At 36.0% G+C, this 22,164-nt stretch overlaps 2 protein-coding genes and 1 pseudogene across 2 annotated transcripts; 2 read left to right on the top strand and 1 right to left on the bottom strand.

The window, feature by feature from the left end:
- Positions 1–2,918: 2,918 nt before the first annotated feature.
- LOC101412281 (olfactory receptor 8B3-like) lies at positions 2,919–4,996 on the top strand. Its single transcript, XM_058289235.1, has 2 exons — positions 2,919–3,825; positions 4,965–4,996. The coding sequence occupies exons 1-2, from the start codon at positions 2,919–2,921 to the stop codon at positions 4,994–4,996; spliced, it is 939 nt and encodes a 312-aa protein (XP_058145218.1).
- An 8,810-nt stretch (positions 4,997–13,806) lies between these two features.
- LOC101412720 (lactoylglutathione lyase pseudogene) lies at positions 13,807–15,632 on the bottom strand (annotated as a pseudogene).
- A 1,170-nt stretch (positions 15,633–16,802) lies between these two features.
- On the top strand, positions 16,803–17,753 carry LOC101430008 (olfactory receptor 8B3-like). The gene has a single exon (XM_004469284.4). The coding sequence runs from the start codon at positions 16,809–16,811 to the stop codon at positions 17,751–17,753; it is 945 nt and encodes a 314-aa protein (XP_004469341.2). The 5' UTR covers positions 16,803–16,808.
- Positions 17,754–22,164: the final 4,411 nt, after the last annotated feature.

Genomic DNA, 22,164 nt, shown 5'->3' with positions numbered 1-22,164 from the left:
TCTGGATTAATCAGCTGGTATTGCCTGCAAGAGATGCATGCTTCCCCTCCTTCCAGGAGTGTTGGTGCCTAGTGTAAATCTAACTGCACTGGACAGAGTAAGTGTTCAAACTGTACCAAATTTCCACTCCTGATGGGTATGGGGGCCTAGTCAGTAGCTTTCCAAACTGGGTTTACTGGATCTGATCCTTACCACCCCAGGGGCATGGTATGTTTTTAAGTCACCACTGCTTCATTTTCTGTGGAGGAAACACAAATGCTACTGACTTCTTGGTGCATTGGGCAGGTTTAGACCTCAACTGTGCTCAAGACTGGACTCCAGGTACCTGAATTTGCCAACCAACAGCTATAGTTGGGGCCAGGCCACTTTCCTCCCCTGCTTTTGGGAAAGAGAGCTTCTGCTTCCAGCCAAGGGGTGGGTCCTGTGGTGGCCCTCCTTGCCAGTGGAGGTTGGGCAACTACTTCTGCAACATGGAGGAATATACTCATGAATCTTTCCTCAGATGGTCATTCTCCTCTTCTTGTTCTTCCTTTGGTGGCACCCTGTGGTTTCCTATTCTCCAGAGTCCCCCAAACAGTTGATCTGGACAGATCCTGGCTGATTATTAGTTGCCTGTGGACTGTGCTGATTGTTAGGACTTCTTACTCTGTTACAACCTTGGATTTTCTCACCACTGCTACTCTTACTGTGGCTACTGCTGAAGATGGGAAGAGGAAAGAGAACATTTTATTTTCTTCCATCATGTTCTTTTGGGGCTCGTAGGGATTATTGGGTTTTATCTCATTTGGGGAACAAAAGAAATCCCTTCTCCTTTCTTGTTTCTCCCCAAAGAAAGAGCATTGGCTAATGGTAAAGGATATTCATCGGACCATCTTTTGCTATGAATGGCCATGCCTCTCATAAAGGAAGGGATCAGAAAACTTGACTTGTCTTTTCTTTTAGGCCCATTCCCCCCAACTTCCACTATCTGGCTCAACTCAACAACTCCTATTTCCTGTGCATGGATCTCTAAAAGTCAATGCTTTCCCCCTAACCTGGAAGGAGAATCCCTTATCTTCTCTGCTCTGCTTTTGTTGCATGTTTCTTGCTTAGAATCACTCACTGTAATACTGTCAGTTCAGGGATTTTTTACATCATTCATTGACTATTGTCTTTGCCTCTACATATTATCCTGCTCCACATTCACCTATTCCAATCTGTCCTATAGTCCCCCAATGTATTAATATTTCTAAGACAGCACTTTGGTTATTTCAGTCCTGTGCCAAAAAGAAAATAAAAATCTTGTGTGGCCCCTGATAACCTCCCATAATGAAAAGATTATTGATTTTAGAACTTGAGAACTTCCAATATTGATCTAAACCTGACTTTTTATTTGAGTCTATGATGTAGTTCTGTGAAGAGTGACATTCAGAATTTTCTGGGAGCCTTTGGAATTTTTCTTTGTGATATTCAGGGAGAAGAGAAATTATATTCTTTTCCCAAACTCTGTAACTCTAATCTGGACTTCTGTTAGGTGGCTTCTGAGAGTTCAGCTGTGGCATTTATTTGCCTTTTTCCTCTGTCACACTCAATGAAAACATTGATCCTACATAAACCTTGCCTATCAGGGAAGAATTCTTTTATAGTACCTGGTATAGGCTCCAGGAAAAAAGGGGAAGAGATTCTCACATTCATTCTTTTATTATATAAATATTTATTGAAAGCCTACTATATATACTAGTCATCATATTAGGTTCTGGAGAATAGCTTTGAAGAAAATAGATGAAGTTTCTGCCCTTAAAAAACATAGATTCGTATGTATATGGGTGCACAATAATGTGTGTATCTCTTATGGTATACCACAACAAACCTATATATATATATATTTACAAACATTTATATATGTATATAAATATATATATATATAGATATAATTTCATATAGTGATTGGTGTTAGAAAGAATCCACCATGAATATGGAAAGGTCATCCTACTTTGTGTTTGGTAAGAAGACAAATTATGTAAAATGCTATACTTCCAATAAATAAATGCTATTATCATGAAACAGGTGATAAATGGAAAGTGGGTAATTTCTTTTTGTTGCATAGCTTGCTTCTTGAGGAAACTATTGTGGAAATGTATGCCTCCCAATTTTAATCAGGTCCCTAGGATTCCCAATGCATACAATACCCTTGGGTCATACAAGCACACAATACCCTTGGGTCATATAAGCAGGTTGCTCCCTTGCACTAGCAGAAGCTATTTACTCTCTTCTAAGCTGGAGAGGATTCTCGGGGCAAAATCATCATCAGAAATTATGATCTGTAAATCATGATTTCTCAGACCCTGGAGCTCTGAGGCCTGTGCGTTGAATTCCTCAGTCTAAAACTCACCAAAAAGGAAAACAGCAACACGGTCTCCTTTCTGGCTGTTCACCTGTAAAATTCATCAGAGCAATTTCACCCCCTCCTCAAGAGAATAGGGAAGAAGATTTAACAAGGCATGCCACAGAAGTACTGATGCCATAGGGTAAGTGATTTTTATCAGTCCTGCTGTTCTTCTAAATCTCATCTATGGAAACCATAAACTCCTTGAAATGCTGTATCTCCTGTCAGATGAGACCACCACTGACCCTGAGGTGAATCTGGTGGCCATCCAAGGCAGAAGTGGAGCAGAAATGCTGTAGAGCCAAGAGATGTCATGGGGTTCCTGAACCTTATCCCTGCAGAACTTTCCCCAATGCCTTTCAATACACATCTTGAAATATTCTTTTAACCTTTACTAAATGAAGAAAACAAAGGTGTGGAGATGAGTGAACGTAATATCATTCTCCCACTCTGGGTCTCAGTTTCATTATAGTAGGATTGGGTGGAGAGAGCTGGCTACTCATTTAATGCTATTCTTTCGTCCCCTTCCCACAGATATATGTCCTAGAGAAGAATGGCCTCAAGAAATGACTCTTTAGTAACCGAGTTTGTACTGCTGGGTTTAACACAACAGCCAGAGCTCCAGCTACCTTTCTTCTTCCTTTTCTTAGGAATCTATGTGGTCACCGTGGTGGGGAACACTGGGTTGATTATTCTGATTGGCCTGAGTCCTCACCTTCACACACCTATGTACTACTTTCTCTTCAACCTATCCTTCATTGATCTCTGCTTCTCTTCTGTCATAACCCCCAAAATGCTGATAAGTTTTGTAAAAAAGAACTTCATCTCTTATGCAGAGTGCATGGTTCAGCTCTATTTCTTCTCTTTCTTTGTTATTGATGAGTGCTTTATTTTGACCTCGATGGCCTATGACCGCTATGTGGCCATCTGTAAACCTCTGCTTTACAAGCTCACCATGTCCCGACAGGTCTGCCTCATGCTGACAGTGGGTGTATACGCAATGGGATTTGTGGGTGCCACGGCCCACATTGGATGCATGCTGAGACTCACTTTCTGTGAGGGTGGGGGCAACATCATCAATCATTACATGTGTGACATACCTCCCCTCCTCCAGCTCTCCTGTACAAGCACCTACATCAATGAGCTGGTAGTTTTCATTGTGGTGGGCATCAACGTAATAGTGCCCAGTTTCACTATCTTCATTTCTTATACCTTTATCCTCTCCAACATTCTCCACATCCGTTCTACAGAGGGCAAGTCCAAAGCCTTCAGTACCTGTAGCTCCCACATAATTGCTGTTTCTCTTTTCTTTGGATCATCAGCATTCATGTATCTTAAGCCTGTTCCTGTTGAGGCCCTGGATCAAGATAAAGTATCCACAGTTTTTTACACGATTGTGGGGCCAATGATGAATCCTTTCATCTACAGTTTGAGAAACAAAGATGTCCATGGTGCACTGAGTAAGACTTTGAAGAGAAGGGTGTCTTCCTAAAAAGAAATTGTGTTAGTTACAGATTCTAAATGCTAGTAAGGACATGCAATGGAAAAAATTATGAAGAGAATATTAAGAAATAAAATAGAAATGTGAATAATTTAAACAATTAAATCAGTGTATGTTACTTCAAAAAACAGACAATATAAGAAGGAGGATGATACTTTCATAGGGAGTAGGATTAATAATTCATCTGACCTTTTCCAGTATATTTTCAGAAATTACAAGGTTTTATTTAGGAAAAGTTGAGTGATAAATCCAGAAATGGTATGGTTATGAGATTTTTGGGTTGAGGCATGCCTAGAATGCCAATGAAATTTTGTCTTGGAGATGGAGACTTTGAGGACTTTAGATTCATTCTTTTACTCATTCATTTAATACACATCTCTTGAGAGGTAATTGAGTTTGAGGAATTGAGAGTGGTCTATTTGAGCATTGATGGTGTTTTGTTTTTAAGAAGTTCTTTTGTTTATCAAAAGGTGAGAAGAAATGTGATTATGTTCTCACTCTTGACCTTAGTCTCCTGGGAGAGTTTCCTGGTAAGGAAGGCCAAAGATTTCCGTCTGATCCAGTTCCTAAAGCAGATACCTGAGATAATCCTTTAGACTAGTCAGGATTAAAGGGAACCTCCTTTGGGTTTAACTCTTGGCACTTTGGGAATGTAAATATGGATAATAGGATGAGATACATCTTCATTGGGAAGATTTATACTAGGAATACTTATTATTAGCAGAGGAATTTTTATCCTTTCCTCAAATAGACTTTAAAATCTCTAATTTTAGCAGTTAGCATTTTCCTTTGTATTTTCACCTTCCCTTTTTTCTCAGAGTTTTACATGATTTAAATGATATAGTTTATTTGATCACCTCTATCCATATAGGCTCTGTTTTTAAACACTGAGTAGTGAACTAGACTGAAAAGTTCTGCACCTCACGGGTTAATTATCTATAGGAATGTGAAGTTGGGGTGCAGATGAGCAAGAGGTGGAGATAGATGAGTAAATAAACTGATGAAACATGAATGTATCAGTTGTGTGCTATGCAGAATCTAAAATTAGGGTGATGTTTTAGAGAGTTCCAGTATGGTTGCTTTAGATTGGGTGGTCAGAACAGTCTTTTCTCAGGAGCCAGTCAACATAAAATTCTCGGCAGAGCATCTTAGGCAGAGGGAACAGCTGGGATAAGGTCCTGAAGTCAGAAATAATCTTGGTTAGTATGAGGGCCATGTGGCTATGGCATAGTGGAAGAGGGGTAAGTAATGAGGTTGGACAGTCAGGTAGGGGTCAGGTCGTTCAGAACTCTGTACACTACAGAAGAGTGTGGACATTGTTTTAAGCACAGTAAAACGCCATATGATATTTATCATGCAGAAGAGTTTGGCTCCCCTTGTCTGCTTTGAACTGCTCCTTGTGTTTATTTATAATTGTTGAGAAGAAATGTTAAGGGTTCCATGAATTAGTGTGGTATAACTTATGAAGGAATACGTTTTGAATAACATCAATATGCCATGTTGAATAAGAGATTTTTAAAACTAATGATTTTCTATGCCTTAGCAATGAGTCAGGGGTGGCAGGATGCCAACCAAAACAGGAATGTGGAAAAACTTACCTTTTTCACCTACGGGTAGAAATGCCCCAAAGAGGAAAGACCACTGGTTTTGAACCACAAGGTCTGGGATTGATCCCAGATTCTGCAGTTTTTGTGTTCTGTTTCTTCTCAGTCTTAGTTTCTTCAGGGCCAGTATCTCAAAGTGCTGAGGCGCAGATGAAATGAAATAATATGTGCAAAAGTAGTTGTATACAATTTTAATTTTTAAAAAAATTCTCATTCCAGTGGTTTTAAGAGGCATACTTTCTTTCACATTTAAATTTCTCAATTCATTATGAATTTTATAGTCAATGACACCTTATTACTACTGCTTACCTACTGGAATTCTGATGAAGATATCTTTACTTGTGCATATGCAAACTTGGTCTTAGTTATTTATATTATTGTCATTGCCTTTAGGAGTATTGTTAGTAACATAGATGTGGAGTCCTCCAAAATACTAGTTATGATTTAGCACTGAAACAAAACCTTATCATGCATATGTGAAGACAGGGAAACAGGTATCGAAATAGAGTTAAGCAGATATGCTTCCTTGTTGGAATAATCACAAATGCATCTCTATCTATCTATCTATCTATCTATTTATCTATCTATCTATCTATCTATCTATCTATCTATCTATCTATCTAACATATATCTATGTATTTATCTAGTGCTACCTACCTACCTTCCTAACAATTTATTGCAAAACAGTAACAAAAAGTTTTATAGGGCCTCAGAAAGCAAGCTGATAATCAAAAGTTGATGAAGTGAGGTCATATTACATTGTTGAGACACATGTAGAGGAACTGCTTATTCATAAAAAAAGTGTTCCAATTTAAAAAATGGGCAAAAGACAACTGTCCAAAGAAGAAATTCAAACAGCTAAGAAACCCATGAAAAAATGTTCAACATCACTAGCTATGGGGAAATGCAAATGACATTGCAATGACAGATACAAGCCATTATTTATCTTGTCATAACTTACAAAATTGTGCAGGAGAGATTTTAAACTATAATGTAAACTAGAATCCACACTTAGTGACAATGCTCTAATATGTGTTCATCAATTGTAACAAATGTGTTACACTAATGAAGGATGTTGTTAATGTGGGGAAGTGTGAGAGTGGTAGGGAGTGGGGCATATGAGAATCATCTATACTTTTTATGTTACACTTATGTAATCTGAGTATACATTAAAATTTTTTTTAAAGTATTAAAAAAACAAACTATAAGGGGATATAATTTCATATCTATTAGACTGGCCACTATTAAAAAGTCAGAAAACTGTAAATGTTGGAGAGTATGTGGAGAGATAGTAACACTTATTCGCTGTTGGTGGGCATGTAGAATGGTACTCTCACTGTTTGCCATTTCCTAAGGAAGTTGAATATAGACTTGCTGTGGGACATGACAATACCATTTCTAAGTATACACCCAGAAGCACTTAAAACAGTGACACAAATAGATATCTGCACACCAATGTTCATAGCAGTGTCATTCATGATCGCCAAAAGTTGGAAACAACCGAGGTGTCCATCAACTGATGAATGGATAAACAAATTGTGGAGTATACACATGATGGAATACTATATAGCAGTAAGAAGAAATGAACTTGTGAAACATAAGACAACATGGATGAACCTGGAGGACACTATGTTAAGTGGAGCTAGCCAGACACAAAAGGACAAATACTGTATGATTACTCTATTAGGAACTAAATATGTGATGTGAAATATAAATATATTATGGTGAAATATGAATATGGGTAGAGTTGTATATATAAGACCATTTTTCTTTGAAGCTGTACAAATATAAGGTAATAGTATAAAATGTTAATATCAGATCAGAAAAACTACAACATTATACTAAGGGAAGGAGACCAGACACAGAGTACTATATATTATATGATTCCACTTATATAAGATATAAAATAAATCAATTTATAAAGATAATATTAAATTAGTTGTTAGGATGGTCTGAGTAAGGAATGCTTAGGGGTGTGGCATCTTCCTTTTTGGAGTAATGAAATTGTTCTAAAATTTTTGAGATGGTAAATGTACCTCATGGTGATTATACTAAAAGCCATTGATTTTACACTTTGGATAGAACAGCCGTAAGCAGTAGCTATATACTGTGGGGGAAGCATAGGGAGATTGAGATGTGAGGAATTTTCTTGTTTGCTTGTATGCCTTTTTGTTTATTATGATTATTATTATTCAAATAATGAAAATGATTGAAGTGATGAACATACAACTCTGATTATAACAAAACCATTGATTGTACACTTTGGATGTATTGTATACTTTCTTAATATATATCAATAAAATTGTAGCAATACTCCAAAATGTACTCATCAAATTCAATGAATGTACCACACTAATGAAAGAAGTTTTCAATGTGGAGGAGTAGGGAGTGTGGGGAGTGGGGTACATGGGAACTTCATATTTTTTATTGTAACATTTTGTGTGATTTATGTATCTTTAAAATAAGATAAAAAAACTATATGCTGCAAAATAAAATACACTGAAGCTGAAAAAAAAAGTCCTTGAAAACCAAATTTTCCAAAGGCTCTTTGTTAAATATTTGTTGAATTATGGCAATGCAAATTTCTATGCTCCATGCTCAGCCCTGTTTTTCATTTCTGAATATAGATTAGAACCACCTGAGTTTTAGCCTGATTTTATCATTTAGTGCCTTAGACTTATGTTTTCCAACACCTTAGCCTCTGGTAGCTACTGAATACTTTGCAAGTACCTAATACCACATGTGGAAAAGTTAATATTTTGACTCTATTGAGGATGAATATGCTACTAAGTTAAAAAAAAAAGAATGTAATTGAAAGTAATATATCAGGTATTCTTTTGGAAAACATCAAGGTCTAGAAACTTCTAAAAGAATACTTTCATTAAGTAGAAATAGAAATTCCAAGTGGCAAGTGGTCATCATGTCCCAATATGGATGATAGCCTTTTTATTCTTAGTGGTATAAAAAATAATGGCTTGTCTTAGAAATGACACTATAGGTTTGATGAAATTCTATATTATCTTTACTTTACATTTATTGCTTGGTTAATACTTGTGAAATACGTATTTTTGGCCTTAACAGCCTACAGTGACAAAAATAAAATTAAACAAATGAACTAGAAACCAAACCTGAGGTCAAGCTTTGGAAGAAATGGATTTTTGTTTTTAAAGGAGGTTCAGAAGATTGAACCTGGGACCTAGTACATGGTAAGCAGGCACTCAACCTTTTGAGCTACATCCACTCCCCAAGAACTGGATTATAATAAAAGGAAGAGAATTTATCGATGACTGTTGAGGATAATTTTTCTCCCTGGAGGAATGGGTCAAAGAGTAAAGCATCCAGATCTCTTCAAAGGAAGGAGAACTCTGAAAACATTTACTTAGGTTCTAATTTTATATATCAGATTTTTATTTGAGGAAGAGAAGTTATTTTTGAATTCATTCTTTTACAGTTTATGAATTAACTGGGGATAAATAAGATGGAAAAAAAACCAAAAATCTAAAAACAGCTCAATATACTAAGGCCCCTAATGGAGATAGGATGAGTTTTAATGGTTACTTTGTTGAAAAAATATTTACTTTATCCAAGAGAGAGAAATACCATGAAATATTTAGATTTGCAATTTGGAATTAGGTAAAATAAGTTACATTTGTGATATAAACTTCTCATTTAATGCAAATTATTGTAATATCAAAATTGGTGGTAAGACACACCTATCAAATTTCCTTTTTGCTGAAAGACTTATCCCCCTTTATCTGACACTTCTTATTCACTTGCCCTTGAATTCCAAGGCTCTATGAAAAATGATGTTCATCTAGGTGTTAGGAAGTGAATATTTTCATGCTTCTGCACAATTAGGGCTTTCTGAAAACATTTTTCTGGAACCCGGGTTATAGGACAAAGCTTAGAAATTAAATAATGGAAAATAGAGAATTCTGGGAGGTTTATCTCTGGATGGAGGTGTTTACATTTCAAAGGGGGATGAGCCCAGAACCACACAGACAGTATCTGTGTGTGGGGGTTTTAAATTTAGAGACTTGTCTTACTTCCAGTCCCACTCCCACTGCAGCCCAATACCAGGCATTATTAACATTCAAACGGTTAGGACCCAGAGACTTTGCTCATCTCATCCCTAGAATAATTTGTTTACACAGAGGAGGTTAGTTTTCTCCTTCTGAGAAGGCTGCTGTGCAAGACTCCTATATACACTGCCAGATTCATAAAGTCAGGGTTCTCCTCCTGCGGTACAGCCCCTGCACTCGCAGGCCTGACCATTGTGATCTTGTTACCTTACCCAGATTTCCCGGCAAGTGGAACTGATGCAGGTATTGCTTTAAGTAATAGTAATGTGTCTTGATCTCAAAACCTCATGTTTACAACCAAGATAATATAAAGAAAGAATTAGAAACATACCAAAAGGTACTTCCAATAATATATTAAGTATTCTATCATATTTTCGGGAATTTTAGAACATTCTTCTTTTTCTTTTTTCAGAGAGAGCAGAAAAATGGCCATTGGTTTAGCCAACATGTATAAAACCTTAAATCACTCTCCCAATTATGTCTCGGTACCTTTGGCCTACAGGTGATAGTATAGGTAGAAGAATCTCAGGAGACAGAGGTTTTAGTCCTGTCTCAGCTACATGAGTGTGTGATACTGAGCCAGCCATAACTTCTATTAGCCTGAGGTTTCCCATCTGTAAATGGGGACTAGTGATTTCTCTAATGTATAGGGTGTTTGGAAGTAGAGAGAGGAGCACAGAAAGGCAAGTGCAGAACTTAGAGACAATAAATACCTGGTTCGTGCTGTCTTGTTTATTTTTCCCTCGTTCTTTTCATTTTGAAAAATATTGTGGGCCCCTGAAGCTATTTTGAGTATAATTATCACTTTATTGCACTTAGCTGGGCATCAAATGCCATATTACTATCACCAATAATCTGAGGCTCTGATTAAAATGTAGTTTACAGTAACAACCTACATGGACAAGGTTCTGTTTCTGTAATCCATTTTTACTAAAGCATAATATATGCAGATCATAAAACTCACCCTTTGTAGCTGAACAATTCAATGATGCTCAGTAAATATGTGGAATTGTGCAAACATCCCTACAATCCAGGTTGAGAGGAATTCCATTGCCCCAGAAGTACTCTGATGCCCATTTTCAGTTAATTCCTCCATCTATTCTCAATCTGAGGCAAGCACTGATCTACTTTCTCTCTCTAATAAATTTGCCATTTTCTAGGCATTCATATAAATAGAATCATATAATAGATACTCTTTGGCTTCTGGATTTTTCATCCAGCATGGTTTTGAGATTATTCTATGTTGTAGCATGTATCAGCAGTTCATTCCCTTTTATTGCCTAATATTATTTCATTACATGGCTATGTCACATTTAGTTTATCCATTCATCAGTTGCTGCACATTTTGGATTGTGTCCAAGTTTGGTTATTATGAATGATTATGCTGTGAATAGCCACAAATATATCTTTGCATGAATATATGGTTTCCTTTCTCTTGGGCAGATTAGTAGGGCTGGAATTGATAGTTTAACTGGAACTTTAATTTTAACTTTTTAAGGAACAGCTAAAATGTTTTCAAAAGAGACTCTACAGTTTATATACCCATCAACAATATATGAGAGTATGAACTTCTCCATATTCTCCTTAATAGCTGATATTATATGTTTTTAAATTTATGTCCATTCTAGAAGTTACCTAATTTTGGTTTTAACTTACATATCCCTTAATAATAATATCATTGAACATCTTTTCTTAACCTTATTAGACATTTGGTGAAATATCTAATTTCAATATTTTGTCTTCTTTCTAATTGGGTTATTTTTCTTATTAAGATTTAAGAGTTCTTTGTATAAACTTCATGCAAGTTCTTTATCAGATATGTAATTTGAAAATATATTCTTACTTTGTGCCTTGACTATTCACTTTCCTGTGTCTTTTGAAGAGCAGATGTTTTTAAATTTGGAATGAGAGCATTTATCAATTTTTTCTTCTTTTACCTCTCATGCTGTTGGTATCAGGCCTAAGAATATCTAGTCTTAGGTCATGATTTTTTTTCTGTTTTCTTGTAAAATATTTATAATATTTATGTCTAAATTTTTTAGATTTTATAATTAAGTCTATGATCCATTTGAGTTAATTTTTGTGTAAGGTGTGAGTCTTAGGTAGAAGTTCTTTTATTTTTTGCTTCTGGATGTCTTATTCCTCCAGCTTCATTTGTTGGAAAGGTTCTCTTTCCTCCATGAGTTGCTTTTGTACATCTGTCAGAAATTACCTGGCAATATTAAGAGTTCTGTCTGGGCTCTCTGTTCTGGTCCAACGATCTATCTGTTTATTTGTCTTGATTATTGTAATTATATGGAAGTATTGAACTTGAGTAGACTGATTCCATCCATGTTACTCTTCTTTTTCAAATTTGTTTTAGCTCTTCCAGTTCCTTTGCATTTCCATATATAATTTAGAAAAATCTAGTAAATTCCTAAAAAAGCTGTCCTTTGGTTTAGGTAGGGATTGCATTAAATAACAGATCAATTTTGGAAAACCTATGTATTTACTATATTGAGATATCAAATATTTCAGTAAATAACACAGTATGTATCTTTACTTATTTTGATCTTTAATTTCTTTCGTGTGGGTTTTATATCTTTCAGCAAACAGATACATACTTTTTTTTTAAGATTTATACTTAGGTATTTTTTTAAATTCAAGTGAATGCAAATTTTATTGTTTTGCTAATTTCAGTTTCCACGTGTTTTTTGCTGGAATATAGAAATTTGATTGATATTTTTGTTTTGATTTTATGTCTTGTGATTTTGCTGAACTTGCTTATTCAGTCTTAGAGGATTGAAAATTATTTTTGTAAATTCTTTTGGATTTTCTGTGGAGTCAATAATATCATCCAGAAGGAGGAATAAGCTTATTTATTTGTTTCTGATCTAGATATCTTTTATTCCCCCTTCTTTAACATTTTACTGATAAATACTTTTAGTACTAATTTTTAATGTAAGATTTTATTTTAACTTTAAAAGTACTGCTGTTTGTTTGAATTGCTCATAAAATCATTCCATCTAAAAAGAAACATAAAGTGTTTCTAGCAGTGCAGGCAAGGTTAGCATGACCTATCCAACGATCCTCCACTAGAGTAGCCAAAAATTCAAATGTACTTATACCATGAGCTGGATGTTTTATTCTTAGGACCAGAATAGATTTTCAAAATCACTTTGATTTTTAAAATTAAATCAAATATAACTCACAGCAGGGAAGACCACTTAGCAGATTTCTGATATGTTATCAATGAACATAATCTGTAATGAATGGTTAATGGCATAATGAAGACCTTATCGACTCTTCAGGAGTAATGTAAGACCACTTGTAGGAACAACCAGGCTCTCCCCAGCAGAGTCATGTGCTGCAGACTTCCTCCATTGCTTATCCCTCACCGTGGTAATCAGGCCTGAGAACTGAGAAGACAACGCTCAAATTCACCTAGGGTTTCTACAGGAGGTTAGTAAAGGAGGTATTGTGAAGTACTAAGTTTTGAAACACAATCTAAATACTAAACATAATGATGAGATCTTAAGCCTGTTTATATTGCCTACGATTTACTAAAGTCATTATATATGTTTAGCCTTTCTTATAAGATAGTTATGAGGATTAAATGAGATAAAATATGTGACAACCTAGTCCAGTGTCTGGGTATCCAGAAATAATATTCTCTTCCTCCTCCTCCCCATCTAAAAAAAAAAATGAAGCTAGTCCTTGAACATTGGAAGTACTTTATAAATGAAAAGAAATTAGTTTTCTATCAGCATCCTTGTCAACATGATTCTGAATTGCTCCCAAGAGTACACTTTATACTGTTTGAAGTACACATAAGGTTTCATTTTTGTTCAGTGTTCCTTGCTTTCCATGGGGAAAAGCTATTTCCGAGGAATGGAACTCTGGAAGTGTTCCACAACAAAAACACAGTCAACGCTATTTTGAAAATCATGTTTCAGAGGAAGGCTTGAGGGGATGTCATAGTTAGAAGACAGATGAAGGCCAATGTAACTTCTGAAGGGAAATGTTCCAATTATTACTTTAAAAACTAGTTAACAGAATTACATTCAAGGGCACAAGATAAAGCACTACTTTAAAACCAGAATGACTGAACAGTTAGGTGATATAGGAAATGGAAATGGACTTAAGAATAATTTGAATTGGAACAATGATCCATCAGTACTAAATGCTTCTGTTCCATGAATATCTCGAATCACATTATTTCCTTTTTTCTCTATAATGTCTTCATTGAAACCACAAAGAAGTCTTCTCACAGAACTAAATAATAGTTATCATTTTGTTAGGATTCAAAATTTCAATTCTACAGCCATCTGGATCTTGAATAAATGTCAGGCCTTTCATTTCACTATTATCAGGTTTCTTCACAAATGTGACTCCCAGTAAATCAGGAAGGGCAGTTCCAATCTGACCAAATCCTCAGCCGTCTGAATTGGCATTGCGGTAAATCTGAGTTGCATCATCTTCAGTGCCCCAGTTGTGTGTCAGCTCAAGTGTAGCTTTTCTGGAGAAAACTCATGCTGCTTTTCATTTTTATCTTTGGGGATGTCATTTTTATCCTCACAAGCCAAGAAATAGAGTGAAAATTTCATAGAGGAAAAATGGAAATTTTTAATTAGCGTCACTCCAAGAATTCCAGTGTAATAATTCAGTGGCTTCTTACGATCTTTAATTCGTAGCATGGTCTGCTGCAACAGAAAATCCTTGGTGCTGGAGTCTGCATCGGAGCAGCAAGTGCGGGCAGCCTCGTCAGTAAGTCTGCAGGCCTCCGGCTGCGGTTCTGCCCACAGGACACGGAAACGGAAGAGCCAGCGACTCCCCTCCCGATCCCTGCTGCTGTCTTTACTAGCGACCCCGGCAGTACTACGTTGATAACAGTGGTAAGAGCGGACTTTCTTTCTGCCAGGTCAGAGAGTGGAAGAATTCAATATTTCAACATTAACGTATGATATTAACTGTAATTTTTTTTCTGTTTTTTGTTTTTGCCTTTTCACTGTTAGTAAATGTCCTTTATGCCTGAAAATACTCTTTGTCTGAAAGCTTATTTATGTAATACTTATATAACCATTTGAGCCTTCTCATGTTTATTGTTTGCATGGATTATCATTTTCCATCAATTTACTTTCATTTGTTTTGAACTTAGTGCACATCACTTAGAGAAGCATATACTTTGGTATTGCTTTGTTATTTATTCTGATGATCTTTGCCTTTTTAAAATATTTTTTATGTTTGAAATTTGTAGGTTTATAGAAAAATGCAGAATTCCAATATGTCTCCACTTAGACTCAGTTTTCCCTATATTAACACTTTGCATACAATTGATGAAACAATATTACTATAATTATTCTATTAACTATAGCCTAAAGTTTACATTATGGTTCACTATCTCTTTTGTACAGTCCATGTTTATTTTTTAAAAATTTTATTCTATTAGCATACATACAATGTAAAATTTCCCCTTTTAACCACATTCAAATACATAATTCAGTGGTGTTGAATACATTCACAATGTTGTGCTACCATCCCCACCACCCATTTCTGATACGAATGAAAGAGTATCCTTTTGCTATTGGTCTATAAAATAGACATAATTAAACACTGGTTATTTATATGAGATCAAAGTATTTCAAAAGAGCATAGTAGAAATAAATTTTACTGAAATATAAAATTCCTTCTAACAGTAATATGCTACATAGAATTATTAAAATTTTCTTGATAATTATATTTTCATCTTCATATGGGACACAGAGGCCTCTTTATCCTATTCCTTGGAGATTATATGGTCCCTGATGGGAATTTAACATTTACTATTATGAATTAAGTTATAAACACGGATGCCACAATTTCTTCTCTGCAGATCTCATCATGATGGGTAGGACTTATGGGAGACCTATGTGTGAATATCTGATAAAGCCCAAAAGAGTTTAAGCCCTAGGTAAATACTCTATGACACGGTGATTCTGGTGTCAAAGCTGTGAAGTTTACTGCACATACCCTCTTGGAAAATTTATGGCTAGAAATTTGATCTACATCTCAGAATGACTCCTGGGGCATACTGATTCTGAGATTTGCTGCATAACGCTCATCCCAGTAAAGGGAGAAGAAGACTCTGTAACTATACTTCATCAGCCTTGGTATCTCTAAGACCAATTCTTTCTCCAGGACAGTGAAGGTGAAATATTCACAAGGAGTCAGTGTCAAGGCGTCTCAGTGGGAAGAGAGTGAGTTAATCAAGTTTATATTTCCCCCTTATATTCTCTGTGTTGTTGAAAAATGACAAAATATTCAATGACAAGAAATTCAGAGGTATGGAGCTCTACCTATACTGCCACTCTAAGTTGGCTTCATACTAAGTCTTGTAGCAAGACAGCTCTAGAAATAGAAGCGGATCCTTCAAAACATAGCAAAATCTGAGAAGTGAGAGGAGATGCGTCTCTTTCATAAAAAATATTTACATACAGTACATATATATGTATATATATATATGAGAGTTTATATATCATACTCATATAGTATGACACATTTTCACAAGCTAATATAATATATAACTAATATAACCAACACTCAGATTAATTTTTTCTCTTTCATGCCTTCCTTCAAAAACCTAGGAAAGCACATTTACTTTCCTTTCTTCGTTCTCTGTTAAACTTGTTTAGAAAAGAGGAGGAGGATTTACAGAAACACTGGAGTGTATGACTCCTTATAAATTTTAGACTCTCCTCTTAAGGGTCTCCTCAGTAGTTTGTGTCAAGTGTTGACTTCCAGTGTTATTGTACTTAGGTATCTGGAGATAACTTAGACCATGAGGGATTCAGAATGTTGGTATGGTCTCTGCCTAGTGAAATATTCTCTTAATTGACTGTCATCACAACAGAACTGAGGTCTCAACTATAGCAGTGGAGACCTGAGTAAGAACTAGGAAGTAGAGGGCCAAATGAATGAGAGGGAAAGATGGGGGAAACATCCCTACCACTTGAGCTCATTGGCAGGTAGGCTTGTTGCTCCACACCCCATCACTCCACCTTCTATAATCGTAAAGGACAGGAGGAATTGTTTTCACAAGATAGCTCATGAAGACAAAAGACAGAGTAACTGAAATTTGGCAAGGTGTGTGTGACACTGCATTCCTATCCCATGAAGCAAAGGAGCATTTGAAGTCTGCTAGTCTGAGTCCCTTCTCAGGAGTGAGGCTATGTGAGGAAAGACCTGGGTTTTGCATTAATGTAATTTTCTTCTGATCTCACAGATTTCTGACACTGAGAATGCTGGCTAAAAATGATTCCTTAGTGACTGAATTTATTCTTGCTGGATTAACAGATCGTCCTGAACTCCAGCAACCTCTCTTTTACCTGTTTCTAATGATCTACATTGTCACTATGGTGGGCAACCTGGGCTTGATTACTCTAATTGGGCTGAATTCCCACCTTCACACGCCCATGTACTATTTCCTCTTCAATCTATCCTTCATTGATCTGTGTTACTCTTCTGTTTTCACCCCCAAAATGCTGATGAACTTTGTGTCAAAGAAGAATGTGATCTCCTATGTGGGGTGCATGACTCAGCTGTTTTTCTTTCTCTTCTTTGTCATTTCTGAATGCTATATGTTGACCTCGATGGCATATGATCGCTATGTGGCCATCTGCAATCCGTTGCTGTATAAGGTCACCATGTCTTCTCAGTTCTGTTCTGGTCTGGTACTTGGCACATATGTAATGGGATTGGCTGGAGCCACTGCCCACACAGGGTGCATGCTTAGACTGATCTTCTGCAATGCTGATATCATCAACCATTACTTGTGTGACATTCTCCCTCTTCTCCAGCTCTCTTGCAGCAGCACCTATGTCAATGAGGTGGTAGTTCTCATAGTGGTGGGTATTAATATCACTGTACCCAGTTTCACCATCTTAATTTCTTATATTTTCATTCTCACTAGCATCCTTCGTATCAAATCCTTTCAAGGGAGATCCAAAGCCTTCAGCACCTGTAGCTCTCATATCACTGCTATTTCTCTCTTTTTTGGTTCAGGAGCTTTCATGTATCTTAAGTATTCTTCTCCTGGCTCTATGGAACAGGGGAAAGTTTCTTCTGTTTTCTATACTAATGTGGGGCCCATGTTCAATCCCTTGATCTACAGCTTGAGGAACAAGGATGTCAAAGTTGCCCTGTGGAAAGTCCTGATCAAAATCCAGAGGAGAAACATATTTTAATTTGGAGTAGTGAAAATGTAAAGAAATGCAAGGACATCAAATTTTTATTGATGTTTTGAGGAGACTTTTCATAACCATTTTGATTGTACAGATTGTTTTATTCAGTGTGGTTTAATAGATTGGCCTTATTTTCTTATTCCTAATCTTGTTGCATTGTTTGCTACCTTATCATTTGTACTTATCACACATTTACTAAACATAATAGCATATTTATAAAGCAACATCTGCACTGATTTTTTTCCTTTATTCTTTTATACCCCTACTGTCTCCTGGTCTATCCCTAATCTGAACAGACATGCTGAGTGTGGTTTGAAACTGCACATACCCCAGAAAATTATGTTCTTAAAGTTAATCCATTCCTATGGCTCTGACCCATTGTAAGGAGGATCTTTTGGTGAGTAGGATCTTAACTTAAGATGTGACCCACCTCATTTAGGATGGGTGTTAAATTCTTACTGGAGTCCTTTTCAAGAGAATAAAATTCAGACAAAGAGAGAAAGCCACGGAATCAAAAAGCGGAAAGCAAGAAGACCTGGAAGAGAAGGGGGAGAACAGGAAACACCACCATGTGCCTCGCCATGTGAAAGAGGAGTCCAGGATCCTTGGCAGTCAGTCTTCTGGAAGAAAGTATCACCTGAGGATGCCTTGATTTGGACATTTTTTTTCTCAGGTTCAAAACTGTAAGCTTATAAGTTAATAATTTCACATCGTTTAAATCCAACTCATTTTCTCGATCAGTTTTGAGCTTTGGGCAAACTAAAACAGTGTGTTCCATAAGTCACCAGGGATAATTAACACAATTGCCTGCTCACTTAAGCACCGAAGTGTCAAATACCATAGAAACATTCTCATGGTTGTCAGTATTTTTACTGGCATTGGCAGCAGGGTTCAATGAACTGCTTTCCTTACAAATTTCATTACACACTATATGCAGCATAAAGGAGAACAAAATCTGTGGATCTTCTTTTGTTCTATTTTAATTTCCTTCTATTTGTTATAAGGACTATTCTTTTTGAAAATGGCCAAAATTGTACAATGTACTACATGTTTCTGAAAGTCTCTGTCAGGGCAGGGCTTTCAATATTGAACGGAATACTTATTCATTATTGAAGAGACTACTTATTACTCTACCTTTTATCGCCAAAAGACAGCTTTATTTTCAAATTAGGGAAGTTTTGGGTTTACAGAACAATTATACTTAAAATATAGGAGTTCCATATACTACACTAATATTAACACCCGGCATTAGTAGTACATTTGTTACAATTGCTCATAGCACATTTTTAATAATGGTACTATTATCTAAAGTCTGAAGTTTAACTTAGGGTTCACTGTTTGGGTATTTCAGTTCCATGGATTTTTAAAAATATTTATTCTGATACCTTCTATACAAACTAACGTTTCCTGTTTCAACCACATTCAAATACATAATTCAACACTTTAATTATGTTCACAATATCGTGCTAGTATCTTCACCATCCATTACCAAAACTTGTCTAAAGACAGCTTTACCAGAAGATGAGGAGAGGGGAAATAACTGCATTTCAGGATCCTGAGAATGGTAAGGCATGTTTTATGTTATTACAATTGCATTCATTGAAATCTAAAATGACATCAAATATTTTGAAAACTAGAATATATTTCTTAATGTTAATTTTGTTATTTATCACTTAAAGACAAGTATTACACATTATATTAGATGAAACATTTTAGCCATTGTTTTACTTTAGCCTTTGCTTTATTTGTTTACAGTGAAATTTATCATGCAATAAAGGTGAATATTCATGATAATTTACTGTGTTCTTAGAAACATTTTGTAAATTTACTTAACTTCCGTCTGACAAATACAATAGACATTTTTAGAGTAGATGCTATACTTTTAGTTCTCCAATTCTTTTTGTGCTTTGTATATTTAGAACATCGTGGGAGGAGTGGAGAGGTAGGGGGTAAGGTATATGGGAACCTCATATTTTTTAATGTAACATTTTTTGTGATCTATGTATCTTTAAAAAAAAGACAATTTAATAAAAAAAGAAAAAGAAAAAAATACTTGTTGAATTGTATAAACTTATTTCAATAATGATTAACTTTTATTATTATAGATAATAACTAGTAAAAGAGAATGATAAATACCAACAACAATATTAAATAAAAAATGTTAATTTGGAAGTTAATGTCCTTTGCTCTCCTGTATGGTACTGAAACTATAATATTTTAGATTTTTACTTTTAGTTCAATTTTATTTTTTAACTTTTTATTTTACAGATATACTTCCAAAAGTACTTTACAGAATTCCTCTATGTCCTTCACCCAGATTCCCTAAGTGTTAACATATTACATAACTACAGTACCGTGAGGAAAACCAGGAAATTAATATTACTTAATATTCAGACTATTAAAATATCAAAAGTTATCCTAATGATTTCCCATCCCTCCATTTTTTGATCCATGATGCAATCCAGGATCACATATTTCATTTAGTTACTATGTATTTTTAGTCATCTACTTGGGACTGGCTATTTTTTAAAAATAAATCAATTTTAGTGATATATCTTAATAAAGCATAAATCCATCCAAAGTGTACAGTCAGTGGTATTCAGCATAACCACATATTTTTACGTTCATCACTTTATTCCTAGAGTACATTCATTATTCCAATAATAATAATAATAATAAACAACAACCAAACAAAACTCATCACCTCTCAATCTCTCTATGCTTCCCCTGCCATACATAACTGTTATTCTTTTTCCTTCTTTCTAGTATGTGGGAGGAGGGGCACCTGGCTTGCCTCAGTGGCAAACAGTGCGGCAAGAGGTGACACCGCCTCTGCCCACTGGGCCTAGACAAGGTGACCACGCCTGACTAGGCCTTTGCTGCTAACAGCTAGCCGGCACCACCCTCCCCCTTCCTATCTCCCGCCTAGCCCAGCTCTCACTTCCCCTCCCCCCTCCCTTAAACCTAATCTCTTAGTACGCTGTTTGCCCAGCAACAGCTTACAACCACCTATCAGCTTAGTAACAGTGTCAGCCTATCAAGAGTTAGCACATACTCTACTGGCCAATCACTAGCCCAATGCCAGAACATTGCCTTATATGGAAACAGCATTTGCCCTAGCCAATCAGAACCCGCCACACCACTCCCCAATCCTATAAATCTGCATCCCCTTCCGCAATAAACCAGACTTGTGCCATCAGCCTGTCTCCACGACTCCTCCCTGGGTCGTGCGCCCTCCACGCCTTCGGAGCCCCCGAGGGAAGCCTCAGTGGCCGTACGAGGCTTTCTTCCCCACGCCAGGGACCCCTCTCGTCCCACAACGGGACCCCACTCGACCCTTAACAGGGAGCCCGCTCATCCCACAACGGGACCCCACTCGTCCCGCAACAGGGACCCCGCTCGTCCCATAACAGGGACCCCGTTTCGTCCCTCACTAGTATATTTGTATTTATATTTTGTAAAAACAATATCACCCATATTTGTGTTTTACAAGAGGTTTCACTACCTTATTCAGTCACATTTTAGAGATTGTAGCTTTCCTTCTAGTAATATACGTGACCTTAGACTTTCCCTTTGAACCACTTTTGGGACAGTTTTTAAATTTTTTTTATTTTGCATGACTTTAAATCTTAAAGGTTACTACAATTATTTTTTAGAATGAGCTTCAGTTTGCATTTGTCTGAAGTTTCTCATATTTTCAGATTATACATTTTTGGCAAGAATAGTAGAGAACTGATTTGTTTCCTTCTTAGTCATAACAAGTGCCATTGTCAATAATGTCAACTTTTATCACATTGGTTAAGGTGTTGAAGATCAGGGTAATGTTAGTTATTTTTTTTTTTTTCTTCAGAAAACCATAGTGTATTGCTAAATGAAATAAAGACCTAAATAATTGGAAGAACATTCCATGCTCATGGATTGGAAGACTAAATATCATTAAGATGTCAATTCTACCCAAATTGATATTCAGATTCAATGCAATCCCAATAAAAATTTCTCCAACATTTTTTTAACAAATGGAAAACACAATTATCTAATTTATCTGGAAGAGTAAGAGGCCCTGAATAGCCAGAAATATCTGAAAAAGGAAAAGTGAATTTGGAAGACTCTCATTTCCAGATTTTAAATCATATTACCTAGCTACAGTGCTGAAAACAGGATGGTATTGGCATAAAGATAGACACATAGACAAATGGAATCAAATTGATTATTCAGAAACAAACTCTCATATCTATGGCTAACTGATTTTTTTTTTGCATTAAATTATTTTATTTATTATTTATTTTTTTTAATTGATTTTGTAAAAATATTACATTAAAAAAATATATATATGAGGACCCATTCAACCCCACCACCCCCACCCCACTACTCCCCCCCCCAGCAACACTCATTCCCATCATCATGACACATCCAT

This window comes from Dasypus novemcinctus, chromosome 27 (assembly GCF_030445035.2).
Source record: "Dasypus novemcinctus isolate mDasNov1 chromosome 27, mDasNov1.1.hap2, whole genome shotgun sequence".
Classification (NCBI taxonomy): Eukaryota; Metazoa; Chordata; class Mammalia; order Cingulata; family Dasypodidae; genus Dasypus; species Dasypus novemcinctus.
The sequence above is the reverse complement of the archived record's forward strand: the minus strand, read 5'-3'. Positions and strand labels throughout refer to the sequence as shown.

Coding starts and splice junctions, on each gene's coding strand:
- LOC101412281 (XM_058289235.1), top strand. CDS start 2,919: ATGGCCTCAAGAAATGACTCTTTAGTAACCGAGTTTGTACTGCTGGGT. Junction 3,826..4,964: donor AGATGTCCATGGTGCACTGA/GTAAGACTTTGA, acceptor TTGGGTGGTCAG/AACAGTCTTTTCTCAGGAGC.
- LOC101430008 (XM_004469284.4), top strand. CDS start 16,809: ATGCTGGCTAAAAATGATTCCTTAGTGACTGAATTTATTCTTGCTGGA.